General features: G+C 42.9%; 1 protein-coding gene across 1 annotated transcript in view; it reads right to left on the bottom strand.

Annotated features, from left to right (window-relative positions):
• POLR3B (RNA polymerase III subunit B) overlaps positions 1-24,945 on the bottom strand; it is a 104,974-nt gene that overhangs the window by 28,864 nt on the left and 51,165 nt on the right. Inside the window, exons 16-23 of the mRNA XM_032836502.1 lie at positions 24,129-24,282; positions 21,196-21,270; positions 20,132-20,230; positions 15,985-16,112; positions 7,332-7,541; positions 4,658-4,816; positions 2,434-2,551; positions 422-564 (exon numbers count right to left, since the gene is read on the bottom strand). Of these exons, the coding sequence (XP_032692393.1) occupies positions 422-564; positions 2,434-2,551; positions 4,658-4,816; positions 7,332-7,541; positions 15,985-16,112; positions 20,132-20,230; positions 21,196-21,270; positions 24,129-24,282 (1,086 nt within the window). The remainder of the gene's footprint in view (positions 1-421; positions 565-2,433; positions 2,552-4,657; positions 4,817-7,331; positions 7,542-15,984; positions 16,113-20,131; positions 20,231-21,195; positions 21,271-24,128; positions 24,283-24,945) is intronic.

Genomic DNA, 24,945 nt, shown 5'->3' with positions numbered 1-24,945 from the left:
ACGGGGCCTGGAGGCGCCTTCTCGTGCTGACCTCCTACAATACCATGGCCCAACAGACAGCACTGGAAATATGCACCTTCCATGAGAAATAGGTCTTGCTATTTATTTTTTCAAACAGCTACCTGTACTTTAGTGGGTACACTGTCTAGAATGGAATCATAATCTTGGCGGGGAGCAGTTGCTAAAGAAGGAGATAAAGGCAAAGAGAGGCAATTCTGTGGTACATTTTTTCAATGCCATTAAAATATCAATAGGTTAACCTAAGGTACAAAACAAGCATAATTTTGATCCCAATATAATAATTTTTTCAAAGGACTAAATTTTCTTTAACAGGGGAAGGTTATACAACATTTCTCACGCATGTGGTTAATAAATAACTATTTTCAGTTTTATAAACAAATTGAAGAACGACACAATTTACCTTTCTGCCCATGACGGCTGCTGAATTTGTCTCCAATCTCCGGACGCCTGGTCTGTCTCAGCAGCATTTTGATCAGAAAAGCATCTTCGGCATTTGAAGAGATCATCACTTTTTCAATATATGAATCTGTTGCCCCTTTGTAGCTAATATTAAGAGGAAGTCACCAAAAACAGTTTTCAAACTGCCCTTTGTGAACCTATCGCTCACAGGTCATATTTTATTTAATATCAACCACAAAATGTTTCGACATTGCCATTCTGGACTCTGAAACGTGCCTTTTGTTTCTCAACATTAAATTCTAAGGTTACAATTTCCCTTTTACAGTCCTGGTTCTGAAATGGCTAACATTTAGTGAACACTTATTACGAGGCAGGCTTAAGGCAATGTAACCCACACCACACATATTCACACACGGCTACTCCCTTATTGCAGACAAGGAAAGGGATGCTTGGACACCAAGAGTGGCAGCTTGGAAGGATCACAGAACTCCCAGGGAGGCTGCATTTTCTTTTAAGGATAAGAAATATGTGAGCACACTTTCTAGCCTATAGGGAAGGAACTGATAGAAAACTTGTTGAAGATATGGAAAGACAGAAAAGAAAATGACAGTCAGGTCCCTAAAAAGGTCTAGATTAAATGAAGAACCCAGGAAAGTGGAGGGGCAAGCTTTGAAGAGGAAAAAAGATCTCCTCCTCCAGGACAGGAAGAAAACCAGCTAGCACAACCACCTCTGTCATTCTGAAACAGCTTTTGCTCTGTAGGATTGGGTGCAAGGGTCCTGACCCCTCCCCCAAGTAGAGGGCCCACTTTCTCCCCTGTGCTCCGACCGCACAGACAAATCCATGACGCCCACAGCAAGGCAGCGTTTAGCGGAGTGGGCAGGAGTCGGGCTCTGAAGCCAGACCGCGAGAGTTCAAATCCTGACTGCCACTTGTAGCTGTGTGACCTTGGTAAATTATTTAACCTCTCTGTTTCTGTCTTTCAAACAAGGCCATCTAGAGAGCCTGGTTCACAGGGTAGTGGTAAGAACAAATGAGCTAACACCTATATGATGCCCAGAATGGTAACTGGTACAGTGAACGTTCTCAGCTAAACCACTAAGGATGATCTGACAGTCCCCGTACTTAGGCGTTTGTGTAGGTCTTTGCTAACTAGAAGCGGCTCTTTGCAGGCAAGGCTGGTGGTATCTCTCAGCTCTGTGTCCCCGGGACATGCAGCACTGTGGCTGGCCTGGAGCAGACCTCGGCTGTGTGCTGAAAGGATCTGCTGGACTGCCTTCCGCTGTCAAGGAATCCAGCTCTCCTCTGTCACGCCCTGGCCCACCTCTTGAACTGGATTAACTCAGTTCCTGGGCTAGACTGAGTATCCTGTTACTCCTTTTAGTTTTACGTCCCAGTGTGGCCACTACCATTGGCCCGTGGCTCATCTCATGGAGTCTTGTATCTCACCATATTCGAGAGCCCAGAGGACATCTGGAGACGAACAAGCACCAGCTTCTCACTGTTCAGATGAAAGCCTGAGCCCGAGTTTGAGAGCTTCAGCCACGCGAGGTAACCCACAGCACACCCGGTACGAAAGCCCAGTCGTCGTCCACTGTGATGGTGACGCCACACTGCGGCCAGTGTGTTTTATTTACTTAACACAAATCTGATCGTATCACTATCTACCTAATGAATTCCCGAGTACTGCACAGACTCATCCCAGCAGGGTACACTGGTCCTCCAAACCCAGGTGCTCCTCTGCCCGTGGGGCCTTCCCACTCACTGTCCCCTTACCTGGAACCCCTGCCTATCTGGCCCCCGACTCAAGCCCAGGTTGGAAGGCCCCCACGATTCCACAGCTGAGATTTTCCTTCCATGCCATGCTGTCTCCACAGGACAACTATTACTACCCCGAACTGTCATTTCTCCCCTCTAAACCTCCAAGACTAACTTCTAATTTCCTCTAGCCCTTCTCTCTTTATCTCTTTTTTGAATCTTCCTATGTATTTCCGAGGCACAACCAATACCTACGTGATGGGCACATCCTTGTACTGCGGCTGCTGGGGCACATTACTTCCTTCCAGAGGAATCTGAGTTACTGTGGGCATAGACTTATTGACCAGCACTTGCTTGTTTTCTACCTTCTCACCTAAGAAGAAGAGAAGGGAATCATAGCCCAGTCATTACCATCTCTGTGGAATACAAACATTACTGTAGCCTACAATTACGCGGTTAGATTGGTCCATGGAATGCACACAAGGAAGGAAAAAGCCAATTCCGTGTGAGCTAGAGTTCCACAGGACTCGTCTAGAACTGCACCAGCCCATTTGAAAAATCAGATGAGCACAGAGTGTGAAACATCAAGAAACTGATTTAGGGGACCATACTGACTTCATGTCAATAAGTGGCGATTTTATTTATTTTTAAAAGATTTTATTTATTCATGTATTTTAGAGAGAGCAGTCATGTGCATGCAAGTGGGGGGAGGGGCAGAGTGAGGAAGAGAATCTCAAGCAGACTCCATGCCGAGCCCAGAGCCGGACACGGGGCTTGATCTCATGATCCTGAGATTATGACCTGAGCCAAAACAAAGAGTCAGGCATTCAACCGACTGAGACACCAGGGGCCCCAGTAAGTGGCAGTTTTATAGATCTCTAGAGTGTTGGAACAAGTCCGGGCCACTTACTTTTATTAGTAGTTATTTCAAACAATAGTAAGTCACTGCCGACCTAACTTGGACAATGAGGAAATCAAAATATTTCTTTGATTTTTTTTGCTCTTCTCACCTCTCTCTGCATCTTTCCCTGGTAAGCTCAAAGGCCAAGAACTACAGTACTGCGATGGCACTACCTTCCAAACCACATGACCCAGGTTAAGAGGGAAACAAATGCAGCAAGGCAGAGGGGAAGCCGTGCACCACGGGGCTGTGGGCAAAGCGGACACAGCACTCACCATCCGTGCACCATCCTGATGAGTCACGTGGCTCTCCCCTCCTGGTGTCCTCCCTCACTCCCTTGCTCCACCTCACTGCGGCTCCCATCACCTGCTCTGCTGTCTCCTGTTTTGGCCCCTTTCTACTCTTTTCTCTGCACTGTGATCAGAATGATCATTTCAAAATGCCATCTGATCACAGCATTGGTTTTAGGATCATAATGAAAATAGTAGTGTGGTTGCAAAGCCTGTGTCTGGGCCCTGCCCCTCCCTCTCTTTCTCTCTCTAGATTCACGTTTAGCATCCTCCCCTATACTCTCTCTCGCTAGGAGCCACGCTCCCAGTGGCCTCCTTTCGGAAGTTTTGACTAACGAGCCCTGCAGCTTAATAGTTACACAGGCCCTTGCCACGGCTCAGAACACAATCCTCTCCGTCTCTGCTAGTTACCCGCACTCATCCACCAGATCTCAGCTCTGCTTTCTTAGGGAAGGCTACCCCGAGCTTCCTGCCTAGGTCAGATCCTCTTGCTATCAAATGCCCTCCTAGCTCTTTACAGGATTCCTTAACCTGGCTGTGACTGGATATAGGTTCACATATGACCCGTTGGTCAAGGCTAGTCTCCGCACTGGCCTGTAAGACTTACAAGGACGGCTGCTGTGGGCTGCGTCAGCGAGTTCATTACTGTAATTAGAACGGAGTCCCACTTTTTAGGGGAAGAAGATTCTAAGAAAGCTGGTCTAAGCTCAATGCACAAATGATGACATGCCAGTGTAAATGTAGGGACACGACATTCTTCTAAACAATTCCTTAAAGTGGCTCTCCTGAGATTCAAAATTTTAATTTTGAATTAAATTAGAATTAATTTGAATTAAATTAATTTGAATTAAATTAATTTAGAGAAGCATAACTAAGACTACTATGTAGAAATGTATGCACAGAAAAACAGACTGGAAGGGAAATTCATCAAAAAGGACCACACTGGGTGCCTGGGCGCCTCAGTCGGTTGAGCACCTGACTCTTGATTTCAGCTCAGGTCATGATCTCAGGGTGGTGGGATCAAGCCTGTGTCGGGCTCTGCGCTGAGTGGGGAGTCTGCTTGAGATGCCTTCCCTGTGCCTCTGCCCCTCCCCATGCTTGTGTGCTCTCTCTCTACAATTTAAGAAACAAAAAACACTTTTTTAAAAAATGACCTCACTGATTGAGTTAGGAAAGCGGTTTTGTAAGTTGTTATCTTCTCTCTTCTCTCTTTACCGAATGTTAAGAAATATTGCTGAATAACTTTCATATTTCAAAAATATAAATGGTTTTTTAAAAAGGCCCTTACCTGGAGAACAAATCCCATCCGCATCTAAAATTTCGTGTCGCCAGATGGGTTTCCTTGTGGCAGCGTCCAACATCGGCCCCATCACTTTATCAAAGGTCTGATTGGTATAGCGTTTCAACGTACATTTAGCATTTTTATATACAAGGCAACGCCCGAAGCCTAAAATGAAACTCCAACAGGGATAAGAACGACCAACAGGACTAGGAGAAAATGAGGTTTGTGTTAGTGAACACCCGCACCCCCAAACATGTTCTACATTTGGCTAATCTGGGATCTAATCACCTCAAGAGCTGGCTCAGGGCTTCCCGCCCCAATCCCCCACCCACATAAACACTGACATCTCTACAACCACGTGTCGGCATGAAACAGACCTTGTCTGAGTGTCACTGTGATTCTTTTGGAGCACAGAGCCACAGCGTACGGGGACTAGAAAGGGCCCCAGAGGCCACCTGGCTTACCCTCGCTGTCTACAGGAGCTATGAGTGCTACAAAATGAGGTCCAGGGAAGTGACGTGACCAAGGTCACTCAGCAAGTTGGTGGCAGAATTGAAACATGCCAAGTCTCCTGGTCAGCCACAACCCTTCTTCCTACACATCATTCTGGTGCCTCACTTCCGCTAACCTTCTCTGAAAAGTTTTCCTTTTTTTTTAAAGATTTTATTTATTTATTTGACAGAGAGAGAGAGATCACAAGCAGGCAGACAGGCAGGGAGAGAGAGAGGAAGCAGGCCCCCAGCTGAGCAAAGAGCCTGATGCGGGACTCGATCCCAGGACCCTGAGATCATGACCTGAGCCGAAGGCAGAGGCTTTAACCCACTGAGCCACCCAGGCGCCCCGAGTTTTCCTTTTTTTAATTGACATTCAGAGGAAGTCCCGAACAAGGAAACAAAAGATTAACTTTTCTCCAAAGAGGTGAGAAAATGAAAAGCAGCTGCAATCAAATGATTCTAAGGGGAGAAGTCGTTTGCCTGTGCCCTGATCAGAAGAGATCAGAGTTTATTCTGATTATATTTTTAGATCACATGTGTCTAGTGGATGAGGGGAAAGTCCTGAGACCGACTTATAAGCTAAATGCACATTATGAAAGATCAGCAACACGAACAGAAGGAAACCTTCAGATGGAACAAAAACTTCCAGCACTGAATCCCACAAGAAGATTCACCGGTTGCAGAGCTGCCCAGAAGAACTGTCAACTCTTCAGCACTAAATATCATTTCCCAAGATTCTGTGACTGCATGTCTTTCTTTTTTCCTTTTTCTCCCTCTGGCCAAGCAGTCACTCTAAGCTGGATTTTCTCTAACCTCCCCAGGATATACTGAGCCATGTCAGAGGCTCACTGCAATAGGAAAATGTCTCGGGAGTAAACGCCAGCTATTACTGAGGAGATAAAATGCATGGTTGTAAAATCCTTCACTTACGATCCTCCCTAAGGCAGAACTTTTACAAGAAATCTAAGAACGGGAGTTTGGAAAATCAGGAAAAAGTAGATTTCTAAATAAAACCCTGGTGCTCTAATGCAATTTTTAAAGAAGGTGACTGTGCGATGAAATAACCAATTTCTACATCTGGATGGTAGATGAAGATGTCAGTGTGGCCCCTAGTAAATTGTGTACAGCCATAATAAACTCCGCTCTGAGAGCCAGCTGCTTTGGAAACGTTACATGATCTTGAAATTCCGTACAATGGCCATTAACTGCAACGTGCTGGAGTGCAGTGGGAATCTGAACGGGCTGAAATCAAGAAGTGTTTTCCTCTAAGTGTAAATGGACATTTTATTTACAGGTGATAGCTGAAAAGCTGAAGGACAGTAAACTCAGATCATTAAATTGTGTTGTGGAGTTTCTGACAGATATCACAAAGTCTTCAGATTTCCACATAAACGTTACCAGTTAATCAGAAAGGAAAACATCTAGTTTTAAAGCATGGCTGTTGTCATTTGGAGGAAAAAAAGAGGCATAAATTAAGTGCAGCCAACATTAATGCCAAAGACACATGTCTAGGAGTACTATTATGGCTGCCTAGCAACTATAGAGAGTGAAGGGGAAGGCAGAGTGGGCATGCCAGGGAGGAAAAAGAGAAACAGATTATGAAGAGACGAGTCAGACTTCAGGTCAGGTGACGGGTACCAACCATGAAGCGGTGACTTGCAAAAGTAAACTGTCAAAAGGCAGACAAAGGGTTGCATAAAAACGCTAAGCATTTGTGTGTTTGTATTTTTAACTTTCAGCATTTTGCTAACAAAAAGGTATGCACATTGTGGGGCTGAAACACAGAATTAACAAAAATTGCCTTTAACACAGAAATACTACTACTGCCTTCTCAGTTTGTTGCCGAACATATAACTAGACAGATTTAAAGACCGCCTTTCATTTATTAGAATTCCTGCTAGGAAATAAATTCTTCCATGTTTTCTGTTGAGGAACTGTCTCAAACTACCAATAAAGTAAAATATAGAAAAAACACATTCAGTAATTCATTTGACAAATTACCTCTACATAATATTCATTAAAAAAGTCAACACCGAAACCTAGCCGCCTCCTGTTTGTATGTTATAAAATTCAAATCACTTGAAGCCAACGTTAACATTTTGACACCAGGTGATTTTTAACAGATTGTCCTTATGCCTGAACTCTGCAGAGTGCCTCAGGTGTCAGAGCTCTGAAAACCCACTTACCCCTGTCCAACGAGGCCTTGTTTAAAACCAGGGCGTCTTCAATATCATAGCCGCTATAACTCATCACGGCAACTGTTGCGTTCTGTCCAGCTGGAAGTTTCTCAAATTCTATCAACTCAATGGTCTTTGTTTTAACCATGGGTTTTTGTGGGTATGCTAGCAGATACATGAGAGTATCGATTCTGTTCCGCTGGTTGTATCCAATGGTACCTTCATTGATATTGGAGAAAGCAAAATGCAACATTCTATTATGTCCAATAATTAGGTAGCCAAGAATATAGAGATGGAAAAGAAAAACCCACATTATTTTCACTAATTAACATGAAGAAAACCTTCAGGTTAAATATTTCAAAAGCAGGACTCTCACAGTACCTACCGACATTTAAAAGCATTTTTTTTTTCAGTAATGTTAAAAAGTTCCATGAAGAAGAAAAAAAAATCACACCCAAGGTATTCTAACATAAGTAACTGCAGCCTACTGGTTGTGAAATTAACCAGGGAAGCCAACAATTCTGTACTCAGTTCTACTATGTTGCAGACCCATTTCCAAAGCTATTCTGGAAGGTAATTAGAAACCAACTTCAGTGCTGACAGGCAACGAGACAGAATAGGACAAACAGATCCATTCCATAAAAAGAAATCAACCATTACAAAAGTTCTAAATAAAAAAGAAAACAGAAGACAAGGAAAGACAAGAAAGAAAGGAAGGAAAAGGAGCAAAGTGAAAGCAGAGAAGAGTGGATTTACTCATCTACTTAACTCTTCCTTTACAAAGTACTGAATAAACACTACTCTGTGTCCAGCACCAGAGATAAAATGGTCCTCAGGGGAAAGGGTTCTTTCCCCTGAGGAATCCAGGGTCTGGTTCAATCAGGTATAGACTTTTATTTTAGGTCCTTAGCAATCAGGCTTTCCACCTCACTGGACCTTGGAAGGTTGTTACTATCAGTCGGAAGTGAAATCAGAATGTTACCCTTTCTCCCTCTTCCCCAAAGGGGTTCACTAGGGTTCACAGACTTGCACCAAAAAAAGGGCTTCGCTCTCCTGGTCTTGTGAATACAATATGCTCTCCTACTCAGAGACCTTAGAATGGGGACTGACGTTTGCCCCACTACTAAACTCACGTGTGGGCTACTGTGCCTCTTTAACTTCTCCCAGGTATCTCTTCTTTTCCATTACGTCTCTTTTTCTCTTGCACAGGCTTCCATGGCAACACATCCTCAACACCCACACACCCCAAGAAGCCTAAGTATCATTTAAAGGAGTTAAGTTCTAAGAGGAGCAGATAACCAAAACTCAGTATTTGTCTCCTTCACCTTTTTCTCCCATTCATGGCATGAAATCAATGGTGATTTCAATTCAGGGATGAAAATAACCTACTCAGGCAGCAAAAATGACATGGCACTCCTTGACAATTATTATTGAAAGAAATAATGAAATCTGTAGGATATGAACACCTAGTACAGTGGGGGGCCCACTACAGCGGCTCCGTAAATGTCAGTAAATGAAACCGAACTGAATTATACTTTATTTATTTATTTATTTATTTATTTGACAGAGAGATCACAAGTAGGTAGAGGCAGGCGGGGGGGGGCGGAGTTGGGGGGAAGCAGGCTCTCCGCTGAGCAGAGAGCCCGATGTAGGGCTCGATCCCAGGACTCTGGGATCACGACCCGAGCCGAAGGCAGAGGCTTTAACCCACTGAGCCACCCAGGTGCCCCTACTTTTCATGATAGTATGTTTGTACTTAAATCTCAGGAAATTTATCATGAACTGTTTCTTGAGTTTACACTTATAAACTGTCCATTAATTTATGTTACTTTAGTGCCAACTAATAAACTGGGCCAGACACCTGGTAATAGATCACTGACTGTTTTAGAAATAAAATGCCTGTTGCCTGGATCATGGTAAAGTTCACTGACAATAAGTTTGTCCTTTTACATGAAATCACTTAAAATTTATGTCAAGATTTCAGTTCCAATTGTACACTTCACCCAGCTGGAGCTGAGGGTTCAGGCAATGTCCCACCAGGCTACCAAACACGGCTTCTGAAACCTGAGACGGGCGTGATTATGCAGCAGGGAAGCGTTCACGGTTGCGCCTCCCAACAATGGCCAGAGAGACTGGCTCCCGCTGGAAACTGTGCTACCGGGGCCAGAATGCAATTCTCAGGCATCACAACTGACCTGACCGCTGAATGGATGAACAGCAAAATGGGTTAGCAAATGTTTGGTGCTTATGATCTCATTAGAAATGTTCTTCAAAGACTTTTTAAACAACTCGCAGGGATACACACATGGATATACGTGTTTAGCTGTACTGACGGCGTGTTGGTGGAAACAGGATTTATAAGCTATGACTTCTCTATTCTAAAACCTCAAAATGCCATTGCACCCCACATTTCTGTAAAAATCCTGAATGACTATTTTGCCAATAAGCAATCTTTTTTTGAGAAAATGTCATGCGACATTAAAAGACTAGTCTGGGTGAAGCACGTGTCCAAACTAGGATGCCTCTTACTATTTTCAGCTTCCTTTATTAAAACATTGCACGTACGTAATAACCAACACGATGAGAGTATCTGTAGGCAGGGTTCTCCCTCCACAGTCCAATGTTGCTGTAACTTCAGTCTTCGGGGCTATAGCTATAGACTCATTTCCTTACTACCCAGGACATGATCCTTCTTATAAAATCATACTTTCTTACTCATAACTTTCTTGAGAAACCACAGGATGACACCGCAAGGCATGTCCCTGTAGGTTAAAATTATTTTAAGACGGGATGAAAGAAGGTTAGTAAGCATACATACAGCTGAGACTGAATAGCTTAAGAAATGTATACTGAAAAACAATGAAGTTTTATGCATTTAACTATTTTTTTCTGTCTCCCTTTGCCCAATTTTTGAAAATTTAATAACATTATTAAATACAATAAACTTTAGCCATTTGAAGTGTACAAAACTGATGAGTTCTGACAGATTCATGCCTTTGTAAAACCACCACCACAATCAAGATCCAGAATACTTCTGACATTCCCAAAAGATCCCACCCCCTGACCCCGGGCAACCACGGCTCTGTTTATCATTACAGTTTGCATTTTCTATAATTTTATATAAATGGAATCCTGCAGTATGAACTCCCATGAGGGTTTTCTCACTTGGCGTAAGGATTCTGAGACCCGCCCAGGAAGCTGTATCACAGTCCACTCTCTGCCACCGTCGAGAACTACTGCCCTGCGTGTCTCTACGGTTTGTTCACCCGTTCAGCTGCTGCTGGATATGTGAAGTGTTTCGTTTGGGGCACTTGTGCATAAAGCTGCCATGAACATTCACACGTAAGACTTTGTGTGTCCACTTCTTTTGGGCAAATACACAAGAGTGGAACTTCTGAGTGGTTCGGTAAGGGTATGGTTAACCTAAAAAACTGCTTGAGAATTTTCGGAAGTATTACACCGTTTACATTTGCACCAGCAGCGCATGCGCTTTGTAGCTGCTCCACTCCGGACACTTGGTGTGTCCGTCTTTTCCAATTCGGTTGTTCTAATGAGCAGATGGTGGGATCTCGGTTTTAATTTACATCTACCTAACGACTAATAACATCGAACAGAGTTTCATGAGTTTACGCGTCATTCCTATTACTCTCTGTGCAGTGCCTGATTTTCATTTTTGCCATCTTTAAACCGAGTAGTCTCACCACTGAAGAGTTCTTATATGTAGCGGGCACAGATCCTTTATCAGATGTATATACTGCAAACACCTGCTCCCATTCTTTGGATTAATGTTTTTCATATTCTTTTTTTTTTAAACACTTTTTTTTTTTAAGATTTTATTTATTTATTTGACAGAGAGAGATCACAAGCAGACAGAGAGGCAGGCAGAGAGAGAGGAGGAAGCAGGCTCCCTGCCGAGCAGAGAGCCCGATGCGGGGCTTGATCCCAGGACCCTGAGATCATGACCCGAGCCGAAGGCAGCGGCTTAACCCACTGAGCCACCCAGGCGCCCGTTTTTCATATTATTAACAGTGTCTTTCAAAGCGTAAAAGTTTAATTTTGAGAGTCTGAATTACTAATGTTTTTTTCTTTTTCACAGCCTGCGCTTTTTGAGTTCTAAGAAATCTTACTTAGTTTGTTCAAGGTCATGAAGACTTTTTGCCTATGTTTCTTTCTACACATTTTATGGATTTAGCTTTTACATTCTGAGCTATGATCCATTTTTTGTGTTCATTTTTTGTATGGTTATGAGGGAGGAGTTGGTGCTCATTTATTTCTATACAGATACACATACATACATGTTATTTTGTTGATAAGATTCTCCTTTCCCCTGGAATTGTCTGACATTCATTGAAAATTTAATGCCCACAGACATGTGGGTCTGTTTCTGGATTCCTGATTCTGTTCCACTGATCTATATATCCACCCCTACGTCAGTATCACACTGTCTTCATTACAGTGGCTTTACAGCAAATCTTAAAGTCAAGTTGTAGAAGCTTTCCAACTTAGTTCTTTTCAAAAACATGCACCAGATTTCTTAACAACTTTAATATGCTAAGCCTACTGAGCTGGCATCCTGCTCGGCACCAAGGACACAGTAATAAATAACACAGACCTAGTCCTGTCCTCGCAGTGCTTATATTCTACAGTCTAGCAGGGAAGGCGTGCAATTTTTAGCTGCTTCATATCCTCACTGATGCTGAGGAGGTCAGGACCCACCGTGAAGGGGAAAAAGTGAGGTAAGAAGTTAGTTTCAACTGAGAAGAATTGTGTAAGTTTTACAGAAAGCTACATTATGTCTTGCCCAGAAGACAGAATGTAACCTTTTCTAAGTTACTCAACCAAAGTGGGGTTCCCTCTCCTTGTCAGAAACAAAGAAGGTACGTATTCTGTCTGACAGGGTTATTAGGATTAATTAAAAGAAATGTGTCTAAGTCATTTCAGTAGTCAGTAAGGGGCAACATTCACCAACAATACTACCAACGACATCAGTAGTAACAAACACACACCCCTGGGCCCTGCACTATCACCCATTCTGCCTCCCATTTTAACTCTACATACTAAACTACACTGCAACTTTATGTCCATTAAGTATTCATTATTTAACTTTCTAGTCTCAGGAAATATCGTATCGTCTTACATCTGAAGTAGCTACAATGATTTCAATCTTTTTTTGAACAGTGAAATTCTAAAAAATGTAACTGCCAGAGATAATTTGGCCAACACATTTTTTCACCTTGTATCTACCAAACAGATAAAGAATAAATCTTCTAAAAAAAAAAAAATTCAAACAAAGTTGAATGAAATAGGAGGAGATATAGAGTGAAACAAAATTTTATGAGGATCTTTGTATATTATGTGTTTTTAGGATCACAAAATCTAGGCTATTTCTAGGACATTTCATTCTAGTATAAAGTGGGGAACACAAGAGAAGGAACTATCTGCTTTGGAACAAAATCCATTGAAAACAAAAACAAAAACAAAAACAGAAGCTGCATTAGCTCCTGAGCTTAAAAAAAAAAAGTCTCAGCAATTTGGGGGTGAAGGAGGGTTGGGAAGAGGCTGTGGCTAGGGGAGGTATGTGATGCATATTCATTAACTGAGCTGATAGTGACTGAAAGATCCTTTTAACCAGGAGAAAGTGTTCCAGTAGAGGATTGCCAACTAATAAAATGGACAGGATATGAAAGCGTGACTCATGCGGACTTGGCGTCTGGTGCCAGGGAGTCCATACAATGCAGCTCCAACACACAGCTTTTTACTTGCAGTGCTGAGTGACCCGGAGACCACGCCATTTCCATCCACGTCTACCTGGTTTTTGCTCTGAACCTTGTCACCACAGAGCTGTATCACGGAAGGTTAGGTGTTCCTCAGTAGACAGTTAAGACAGAACACAGAAACCTGCACCTTATTAATAACTTAAAGAATCTTAGATTTAAGAAACACCTCTGCTGATGTTTCATGTTTACTAAAATGTGCTCTCTCTTATGAAAGCTGAGGCTTTCAGCCTCTGTGCTTTGGGCTTGTCTTGGTCTCCTCTGTAGTGACAGAAAAAGGACTTTCTCTCATTTTGTCACTCTTGGCGGGGGTGGGGGGGTGGGGAGGCACTGGGTAGTGAAAAGGAGATAACAAATCTTCCAGGTTGGCAAGAATGTGTAGTGATTTAATTCCGGGCTACTTGCACTCGCCACAGACTAATGGATGAACAGCAACTAAAATATGACTTCAGACCATTCATAGAGAATGTCTGAGATGTAGACCGTCTTCGGCAATGGCTCACACTTAAAATGGGATAGTGTACTTTCTAGTTACCAGCTGCCAAGACTGTGCAGAATTAAAATGACTCAGAGAAGTCCAACTCAAAGTGCTAGGTCTGCTTTACAGACCTGGGTTTCTGCTGTGCGGTTTTCTCCCTCTGCCGGCCTTGTTCCTTTTGTGACTTTTCATACAGCCCTTGCTCAGTACTTAGCTATATGAGTGTCCAAAGAGAAATGTGGTCATGTAATGTGCCAACTTTGAATGTACTTTTATCTTGATGCTTTTCTTTCCAGTCAGGTGTTTTATCATAACAAACAGTAACAAAGCCTTTTTTTTTTTAATTACTTAAGATATTCAGTGGCTTTTGTCTTCCTAGCGTCAGCAGGAACGTCAGAGGATTGTATCCAAGGAGCTAAATGTGCAGGACCCAGGGTCAGAGCAGCTGAATACACCAACCTCAGAAAACACAGACAATGAATTGCAAATGACACTCAAAACAAAACGAGAAAAAAAACCTTCACACAGAAAACTACAAAAGAACTCTACAGACACTGAATTGGCTTTCTGTACACACTGATCCTGCTTAACTGTGTGTGGTAACTAACCAAACGTTTCAGATACTCATGGCCACAAAATAAAGGCGCTTTTTTTTTTTTTTTTCCCCTGTAGGGAGAAGAGTTACAAAAATAAAAATATTTCTTTCCTTCAAGTCACTTCTTTACTTAAAAAAAAAAAAGATTCACCAAGTGGAGACAGATTCATAGCTCCTTCTGTTTTAATCTTCAAACACAACCAAAGAGTGGCATTAGCGATGGAGTGATTAGTCTTCCGTTAATTCTGCTGAAGGTTCTACACAAAAGGTGTATTATTTCAGCCAGGATTCACATCATGAAACAAAATGGTTTGGTAAACCCAATAGAAGTGATAGTCCTTTCAGGACACACAGGGTTCAGTACTGTATATTTCAACTTGTTAGCAAGTCACAAGCACACGCGGGAAATCAGCCTGCACTGCTGCTGAAGATGAATGGGAAAGGCGAAACTGATGAGCCGCTGTTTAGATTTTCCCACTGGGAATTATTCTGAACCGTCCAGGCATTACATCATTCAGGTAAATGGTTGCAGGACAACATGTTTTGCCAACCAAAAGGGCAATACAAAGACTCAGAAAGAAATACACAGTCTTTATTCTGGGATGAGATGTAGGATTCCTTAATTGTCAAGCTATGGTCCATTGCGGCTGATTGCTGGTAACTGAGATGCTAAATGCATTCTGGATGCTACCCAAAGGCAGTGCAAAAACCTTTCAGTTTCTTCATGAAGCTCCCTGTAGTGTACTTTAAACCAGAACTGACAAGTCATACTGATGTCGTAGATATGTATGGAAATAAATTAAACTTACTGGGACTTAACTGATTTTTTAAAACATTTCAAAAAAAGTTTATAAGAAAAAAAAAAAAAAAAGAAAGAAAAAAAATTGGGGGGGGGGGGCCTGTACCACCTTCAAGATAAAACCCAAACTCCTTAATCTATGGCAACTCTCCAGTACACACTATTCCCATATCATGTGCAACAGCCAGACCAAAGCACCAACATCCCCATGCAATGCTTGTTTCTGTTTCCACGACTGTGAAAAACACTCAGGGTCATTCAAGACTTGGTTCAGTTCTATTCTTCAGAAGCAACCTACTCTCTAACCCCAAGTGCCCTTTCTACTCTCCTTCCCTAAGATTCTAGCTGTCGGTCCACGACAGCATTTATCAAACACATTCAATTACGGTTGTACTTGTTGGGTTGCCCCATTAGACTGTTAGCTCCTTGAGGACAGGGCTCTTTCTCCTCCCTCCATTTTCAGGTGTCAGCCTCACCGTCTGGTCTATCAGTGATGCTCAACAAGTGCTGGGAACGGATAATAGAGAAAAGAGAAGGAAGAAAGGAAAAGGAATTTGGAAACCGGTGTCATGTTTCAGAAGCTACAGGAGCAACCGCAAGGACATGATGTGTTCAACGACTGTCACCCGACCGTCCTGAACACCTTCTAATACGCACTGTGCACTGGCAGCTCTATTCCCTTTCCCACTCTTCCCTCAAACTTGTATTCTTCTGCTCTTTCTCCCTTTTCTCTTGGTTCACATCTTACACTTTACAGAGCTTTTCTCTATTTACCCACTCATCATTCTGTGACATTTATTACATATCACCTTGTATGGCCAAAGAAATAAGTACAGAGAGGTCTTCTCTATTCTTGCAGAGGCTGTAGACCCGGGGCACCTGCAAGCCCTGAGGTTAGAAACACTCAGGAACCAGCACCGCCTGACTTAGCCAAACATTTAGTACTAGTGAAGTAAGAATAAGACTCAAGTCTTTTATCCAAGTATTTACAACCAAGTTCAAAAAGGAAATCTTACCCATGGCTTGTTTCCCCATGGCACACTGATACGTGTTTCTTGGGGACTGGTTATGATGAGGGTATGGGATGAGGCCAGCACAGACACCAAGCAGAGTGAAGGGCTCAATCTCCAAGTGGGTGGTATCTCTGTCAAGTTAATTAAGAATCAGACATCTCAGACACCAGGGACTAGAATAAACCTCTTAAAGGTCATAAAAAAAATATTGCCACCAAGGTCCCCAAAGGACCTAAATAAAATGTGTAAATTTATATAGCTATGTATAAAAATTTATACGTAATTTATATAAAACCTCAAGAACAAAATTGGATGACAGTAAAACTAATTAAAAAACCTACTTAAATAAAATGTAGTAAAACAAATTATTTTCTTCAGTAATAGAAACTTATTACTTATAGAAATACAAGAGAAGAGAGAGAGTACAGAATGCCCAGGTAAAAAAAAAATAAATTATTACATACTAATAACAATAACTAATACTTATAAAGAAATTACTGGGCAATATCCAAATGCAATACCGAAAAAAATATCCACATGGATGAGTGGGCTGCTTTTTCCTTACTTTTCCAACCTGTATCAATGACAAAGTTGCTTTACCATTTTAGAGAAGAATATATCCCATTTAAGAATAGTTACCTTAGACCTAAGGGTACCCATACCATAGCCACTAGCTAAATGTGGCTGTTCAGCACTTTTCACTTAGATTCGCATGCTTGAGGAACTTGGAGGAGGTTTAATTTGACTTAATTTTAATTACTTTATATTTTAAAACTCAAACTTAAATAACTCAGTTCAGTTATTCAAAACCTTCATGTTTGTAACAACTTTCACTTGTGAATCTATTTTTTCAACTGTAAAGGTAATGATCAGATCAGGTATTTCCAATGACCATTTAGCCCTCAAACGGAGATGTGCTTTCAAGCCTTATAGGAAAAAATAATCTCAATATTTTTATATTGCTTGCATGTTAACATGATAATATTTAAATAGAGTGGGTTAAATAAAATTATTAAGATTAACTTCACTTGGTTCTTTTTTTCTTTTTTCAGGAGGCTACTGGAAAACTTAAATATATATGGGCTTACATGGTATTTTTCTTGAACAGCTCAGCTGTAGGAACTGGACATAAAGTAAGACTTCATCTAGTAGGTGTCATAATCTGGCTGCTCTGTAATATATTTTTGTGAAAACCCCTGTTTTAGCTGATACAGCAACTCAGGTATTTTAAAGGAAAAGGGCAGCCAGATTGTTTCTGGATCTTGCTGGAAGTAACAGACATTACACACAGGGTCTGTGGACTCTAGTGACCCTCTATTCCTTCCTCAAGTGCCTGTGAAGCATAACTTCGGTGACTTCAAAGGTTTACAGTACCTGTGAAGACAAGTGATTTCCAAGATAACCCAACTCATTGGGAAAAATTAGTTGCAATACACATGGCAAAAGATCTCCCACTTATCCACTGGGTTTTTTTTTTTTTTCTTTAATACATGTATGAATTATGCCCCTCGTTTGGTTACAGAGGATGCTTTCCATGCAGCTCTTGGTTTGAAGAACATAATTTTGACCTTATGACCTAGTAGAACCCCAACTCTCTCAGACACATTATGCCTTTGTCAGCAGAGAGGGAAAGAGGCCTAGGTTTTGTTTTTCTGGTTTTTCTTTTTTGAAAAGAGAAACAGCTTATAGTGACATTTTATGTCCTAGAGTAAAACAGAGTCTTAAATGTACTGTTTTGTTTACATACTGACCAATTTCCCAATATGGGCCAATTTCCCCATGTAAATAAAAACTACTTTTTCAGATGTATAGATTGAAACAAGCTGAAAATGAAGAAAGGTACAGACCCAAGTTTCTTATTTTTTTGTACCAAAAAATACGTATATAAGATCATACGTTATCTAACAATTCTTCAAAGTCCAAATGCTCTGGATTTTGATTTTTATGAAACAAAAAGGGATACTATTATTCAAAATTATAACCACCATGATCATCTGTCCTGAACAGAACTAGAAGACTTTCTAGTCAATGTGTATAAGAGCCTTAAGTTTAGCTCAAATTAAGACTCAGTAACCTGTTGTTTGCAACAGCGGAAAAATTGGAAAACACCCTAAATATTCATCAACAGATTAAATAAACTGTGTAGTCAGAAAATGTAATATAAAGAAATTAATGTATTTATATAAACATAAAAGCGTACACTAATATAGAAAAGTATCTAGAATGATAAAGTTGATAATGATGCTAAGTTTAAAAACGAAGATAATTAAAATATGTTGCCTTGAGACCATGTATGTATGTTTGTATTTACTTAGAAAAATCCTTAAAAGAGTATATATTAAACCACTGGCACTGATTATGTCTGGAGGCTGGAGTTTGGTGGGATGCGGAAGGAAGGGGATTCATTCTTTTTACTTCACCCAGGTCTACAATTGTAAAAGAGTCACAAGTATGAATTATAGAATACCAAATTTTTTCTATTTTTAAAATAAAATGAGTTTGATACATGGGTCAGCTTGGTGATTGGGTGCTACTGATACTAACGGCTGCATTCCTGTGTAACAGTGAACACGACAGAGAAAAATCCTTGCCTTTTGTGAAGTTTCTAGTGGAGAGAGAAATAATACACAGATAAGTCAATAAAATATGCATTTTATTGATCTTATTGTAAGGTAATAAGCCCTAGAAAAATAAAGCAGTGAACAGGGGTGCACAGAGGAGGGGTGTCTATTCTAAATGGGGTCATCAGGAAAAGGCACTGAGAACGCGGCCCCTGAGGAAGACCTAGAGGAGGTGAAGGAGTGGGTGATGATGGAGGTGAGTGTCCCAGGTGAGGGAACAGCCAGTGCAAAGGTACTGGGGTAGAAGCATGTCTGAGGTGTGAGGAAGAGGCCAGTGTAGTTATAGAGAGTGAGGGAGGCGAGGACGAAGATGCTGCAGACCCCAGGAGGGGTGGGTAGATCGTGCAGGCCTTGAAGCCTCTGTAAGAACTCCAAGGGAAGGGGAAAGCCACTGGGGGTTTGAGAAGAGAAGGGAAAAGACCACTTTAACCTACGAAGAATAGACTATAAGGGAACAAGGGCAAAAGAGTCGGGAGTCTTTTGCAAGTCCCCAGGTAAGCCATGGCAGTGGCTTGGACGAGGGTGGGAGGTGGAGGTGGAGGAAAGAGATTAGATCCCCGGTGTACACTGAGGGTCGACACCACAGGCTAAGGGATCAGCTGTGGGTGTAGAGGAGGAGAGGCGTCAAGGCTGAAACAGGTTTCTGTCTGAGAAACAGGAAGGACGGGTTACTGTTTGGAGGGTTACTGCCTAAAGAGTCTCCTTTGTAGTCACTCAATCTTCAAATGGGAGTATAAAAATAGCACTTTGAGAGAGTCCTACCCTTTTTTTTTTTTTTTTCAAATGAGATAGTCCTACCTTTAAGGAATAAAGATTATGACTGAAAAGCATTGTTTACTAAATTTTAATAAGACAACAATGAAGCAGTACATTTCATCTGGAAGTAGGAAACAGAAAAGTACTTTCTCGACTGAAGACTTAAATAGTTATCAGATGGTAGTATGAAGCTCCCTAATTATTTCACAATAAAAGTGCAAAAATTCCAGTTTCAGGTAACAAGTACCACCAGTTACATGCATCAGACAGAAAGATACAGAAACATCCTCTAATGTATTCCAAATAGAACAGATGTTTCTAAAAATACTATTACTTGAAACACTGTGAGCATATTATCGTTTTTTATATTGCATGTAAGTTCAGAGACATCCTTATAACACAGAATATAAGGAATTCCTGTATCAACAAGAATTAGATGTCCTCTCTAGAAGACAGAAATACATCTTTATGTAGTCTGATCCATTCGTTCAGTTTTGACAATAACCAAACATCAGAATCAGAGAAGCAATTCAATTCCTTTTAAAAAATACATACTAAGTGTAACATGAATAAAAAAGGTTATTAAGTCTATAGATTTTTAGCAACTTTGTGATAACCCTACAGTGGGATAAATGATGGGTTATGCTTTATTACAGGACAGTATACTTTTAACAATTCCTACTAAGAGGCAACATAGCAGAAGAGATGAAATGAAAAGACGATTTCTAGAATCAGAACAGGTTTTAATTATGGTTATTAAGGATCCTACTTACTTATTAATTGTATGTTCATAGAGTGCGATGTTACAGTCATTTTCTTCATTGACATCTAAATATTCAACTAGACTTTCATGTAAGAAATCTTCAAAATTCCTAGGAAAATATTGGTGAAATGTACATTACTAATAAGCATTTTACTGCAATGTTTTAATGTGGTAATGGAGGAGGCTACTGGCTTTCATGTACACCCAAAGCACCTTTCTCTCCCAGAAAGTATCAATATATTGGGGTGCTTGAAACATGTTATTCTTGGATCACAGAGTGATCACAAATCATTGAAATAGAAACATCTATGATATTTGTCAATCTGGTCGCCCCCACCCCCCACTTTCTTTGAAGAGAGAGCTAGAATGCGAGCGCACCCGCAGGGTTGGGGTAGGGAGGGGCAGAGGGAGAGAGAATCATTTTTGTTTTTTTTTTAAAGATGTTATTTATTTATTTGACAGACAGAGATCACAAGTAGGCAGAGAGGCAGGCAGAGAGAGAGGGAAAAGCAGGCTCCCTGCTGAGCAGAGAGCCCAATGCGGGGCTCAGTCCCAGGACTCTAAGATCATGACCTGAGCTGAAGGCAGGGGTTTAACCCACTGAGCCACCCACGTGCCCCGGGAGAGAGAATCTTAAGCAGGCTCCACGCCCAGCACAGAGCCCAGTGCGATCCTGAGATCATGACCTGAGCTAAAATCAAGAGTTGGATGTTTAACTGACTGAGCCAGCCAGGTGCCCTAATCTGGTCCTCACTTCTGAAAATATCTGCTATGACTTTTAAGAGCCCCTACGATGAGACCCCCAGCATCCACATCAACACATCCCTCTGTTCCTTCACAGTGTGCTAATTTACACCAACACTCTGATCCTCATGATACAAACTGGTAAGTCTAGGCAAGTTCACATAGAGAAGAATAGGTTTTTAATAGGCTGATACATTGAGTAGGGAGGAATTAAGGGACTAAAAATGAAAATATACTTTCTTAAAAGCTCAGATCAAATAACGCCATTGCTGATTAAATCATATATATGACTATGAAGGAGACTGAGAGGTTCTGCTTTCGGCCATTTACCTGTACCCCTGAGCCAGCTCTTCCATATGCTTATTCGTGACGGCAGGCTTCTGTTTCTTAACGATTATGTAGGGTCTGAAATGAAAAAAAAAAAAAAAAAACAAAAACACAAATTCACAGCATTCAAAACAAGAATTAAGTCAGCAAGTACACTGACTATAGTGAAGTGAGGGAAGGTGGGACGTAATCAAACCAATTCCTGGACCTGAGGGGTTCTCTGCACGTAAGAGCGTGTAAGGGCCTGTCTGCTCTCCCTCACATACACATTCACAGACGTCCACGGGCCAGAGCACGCATGTATGTACACACATGCACACAAATGCACGCACGGTACTTCCTCCAAGCAACTTAGGAGATACCCGGTTTTAAATGGAAAGGCCACAAGAAAATGATCCTCGGTAAGATCTAGAAACAAAATCTTCACTGTCTTATTTTTTCAAATGGACGGTGTAAACACATCATACCAAAGGCATTTCACAGGGTGCCACACAGGAATATGTGGTCTACGGCCCAGGAAGCCAGCAGGCAGAGAACTGTCCCTGAGGAGAACAATGTCTCCCTGAGGTGACAGGGTCTGATGGACATCTGCTGTTCAGAGGGGCTTCTTTTTGGACAGACATCACTAGGCTACACTGGCAGGTTACCTAAAGCTACACATTTACAGAGAATAAAGCCTTTTTATGTTGTGATTTTAAGCGAGCTAATGGGTGCGAGGTAGAGAGAGCTTTTGGTCTCCGCACTCTGGTAGATTAACCTGTAACTGTCAGCGGTGATCCGCCGCTGAGGGCCTCGCCACCACAAGGAAACACGGACACAAAGGATGGCATGCGGCCCTGAAACGTCAAGGGCTGTTGCTATTTGGATAAGCAGCTCTCAGAGAGAGGAGCGAGCAACCACCAGACACTTGTGCGCTCTCCCCTAAAGTCCAAATAACTATTTGAGGACTAATGAGCACTTTTAAACAGTTAAGAAGAAGAGCTGCACAATTACAAAAGGGGAACACAAGTTGCCGAGAAATGAACTGAGTGAACTTTTCATGGAAATCAACATTACCTCGAAATCCTGGCTTTTTCTGGGGAGGGAGGCAGAGGGCACTGCTACCTCATTCAAGGGCCGCAGGGCATTCGGGCCAAAGACTCACAAGTGAGGACAAGGACAGATGCAGGAGACGGGAGCAGACACACTCAGCTACCTCATGGCCTGGCTACTTACTCAATAAACTACCTGTTCGTCCTGCCAGACCTCTGTTAGGCCATTGTAAGGTGACTTCTGAAATGTAAATCCTTCCTTTCAGACTATTCCATAATACATTGAATGTAATGAAAGAGAAAAATCCCCAAAAAGAGTAACCTAAGAAAATGTTACTGTTTTCCCCGCCCCGACTGACTATGTTAACAGCTATACAGAAGCAGCTAACATGTGCCCGGAACCCACAAGGCACTCGCCACACCTTCTATCAGTTAGTTCTTAGGACAACCCTAGGGAGGCATCATGATCGTTGACATCTTTCAGTCGAGGAAAGTACTAAAGTCAGAGCCGCACAAGTCAGCGAGGGGCAGTCAGGACTCAGAGGTATGTCATCACCTAGGGTTCTTCGGTTGCAAAGACAATTCTGGCTAACTGAAGCCAAAATAGAATTTACTAATAAAAAAATTTTTTAAATTTTTGAAAGAATTTACTGAAAGCACAGGAATTTATCAGAAGAAGAATGAGGGGGGATAAAAAAGGTAAAATGCCCAGACTCACAAAGAAAAGGATCCCAAGGATTCAGAAGGGGAGGGCTAACGGGCAGTGTCCTGCATGTGTCGCTGTCAGGATGAATCAGTTCCAACCACTTCTTCCTTGAGTTATTCTGTTGGGGATTCAAATTCTCTGAGGAGACAGTGTGACTGGCCTAGCCAGGGTCATGTGTCTGACCTTTGGCTGAGCAGGAGAGGGCACCTGACTATTCTCACAAGACTGCCAATGGGGAGGGGCAGTTCCCAAAGGAAAGTGAGGAGGGTCACTGGAAGGAGAAGCTGGATGCTGGGCAGACCAGGGCAGTCCACTCTCAGCTCTGACAGATCTCCACGCCCCAGCTCTTCCCACCACTCCCACCAATGCTAACTCACTCACCTGGGTCCTCGCCCTACCTGAGGTCCACAAAAAACCACCACAGAAAAACCCACAGAGGCTTACGAAACAAGGTACCGTCCTCAGTTGATGTCCCTGGATGTCCCCCAAGACCAGACACCCTGTCACACTCAACTCTGTGCCCCACCTCTTGGCCAGTACCTGCGCCCCACCTCTTGGCCAGTACCTGCGCATAGTAAGCCCTTACCACGTGCTGAATGACGAGACGGCCCCTATCCACTGGGTCTAACGCGGCTCGCTCGTGCCTCCGTGTTTTTATCCTTGCCATTCCCCAGCCTCTCTCCTCTCCTCCCTCGTCCAGGAAACACGATCCCACACATCCTTTAAGGCTCAGCTCACAGCAGTAGAATACAGTGGGTAAAATCATGATTGCTGGAGCCAGATGAACTATAAGGGCCGTCAGGTAAAGAACAGACCCCGCCACCATCTAGCTTTGGGTAAGCTGCTCACGTCTCGTTCCACATTTGTTAAATGAAAAAGGTAACCCACCCTTACACGGCCGAGTGGCGTTAAAGCGTCACACACGGTGTACCTACTGACATCATAAATAAAGGCAGCGAGCACCATTACTAGCACGGCGGGCTGTTACTAGCCATCGTTCTGCCTCTGCCCGTGGGCTGAGCTGTCTGAGGGCAGAGACTGACTCTGTTAATCTTCGAATCCTCAGCTCCCAGATGCACACACACGAGGTGTCTGCGAACTGGATTCAATTCCTCTCAACAGTGAAAGTGGGTTCAAAGACAGAAACAAGCACATTTCTGTCAGAAGCAAACATTAAAACTCTTCTTAGCCGCTCATACCTGCACAGCCTTCCTCCGTCAGAGGAGATGTAGACGCACCGGTCCGTGAGGTTTGTTGAGATGGACACGAACTCATTGATGTAGCCCGCTCTTCTCATCAGGCGGAACGTGTTCACCAGCTTCCTGTGGTCTCGAATGACGCCCAGGATGTTACCTGAGCGGAGAGAAGCACATTTCTAAGAGCCACAAACGACAGACCTCTTCCACCCGACGAAGAGCGGCCGCAGCACGGAGTCGTGCTCAGCAGGGCCTGTCACTCGGCCGGGCGGCCACCCACAGGCAGCAGGCCAGCTGCGGAGCGGAGTGGCCGGTGGCGCCCGACCACCCAAGTCCCCATGCTGGGGGCAGGACCTCGGGGTCCAGAACCCCGGGTTGGAACCCCGGCTCCATCACTTCTGAAGGGCTGCTGTGAGGTGAGAGGAGTCGCTCCTCTGAGAAACGCTTCGAGCTCTGCCGAGCGCCGAGTCACTGCTATTCTCTGACTGCTCTTCCTGTCATCGGCATCTGAGACACGGGGAAGGTGGACGCCGGGCCCCAGGCCCGCGTGAGGACTCAGGAGGGTCCTGCCTGACAGTGCAGAGTAAGAGCTCAGTCTGCGCTAGCCACGGGGACAGACTGAAGCAAGTGGCCAGGGGCCAGCCCTGTTTGCTGCTCAGCGGCCCGCGCAGGGAGCGGGAGGAGGGGGGAGAAGAGCATGGAAGATAGGGGGTCAGGACGAGCACCTGGGGGACAGGCGGGGGGACAGGCACCCAGACCACCAAATCCCACGTAGGAAGGACGAGGCACCCTCACTGCCGAGGCTCTGGCATACTCTGCA

The sequence above is a fragment of the Lontra canadensis genome, unplaced genomic scaffold (assembly GCF_010015895.1).
Source record: "Lontra canadensis isolate GAN:19392208 unplaced genomic scaffold, GSC_riverotter_1.0 scaffold93, whole genome shotgun sequence".
Taxonomy (NCBI): domain Eukaryota; kingdom Metazoa; phylum Chordata; class Mammalia; order Carnivora; family Mustelidae; genus Lontra; species Lontra canadensis.
The sequence above is the reverse complement of the archived record's forward strand: the minus strand, read 5'-3'. Positions and strand labels throughout refer to the sequence as shown.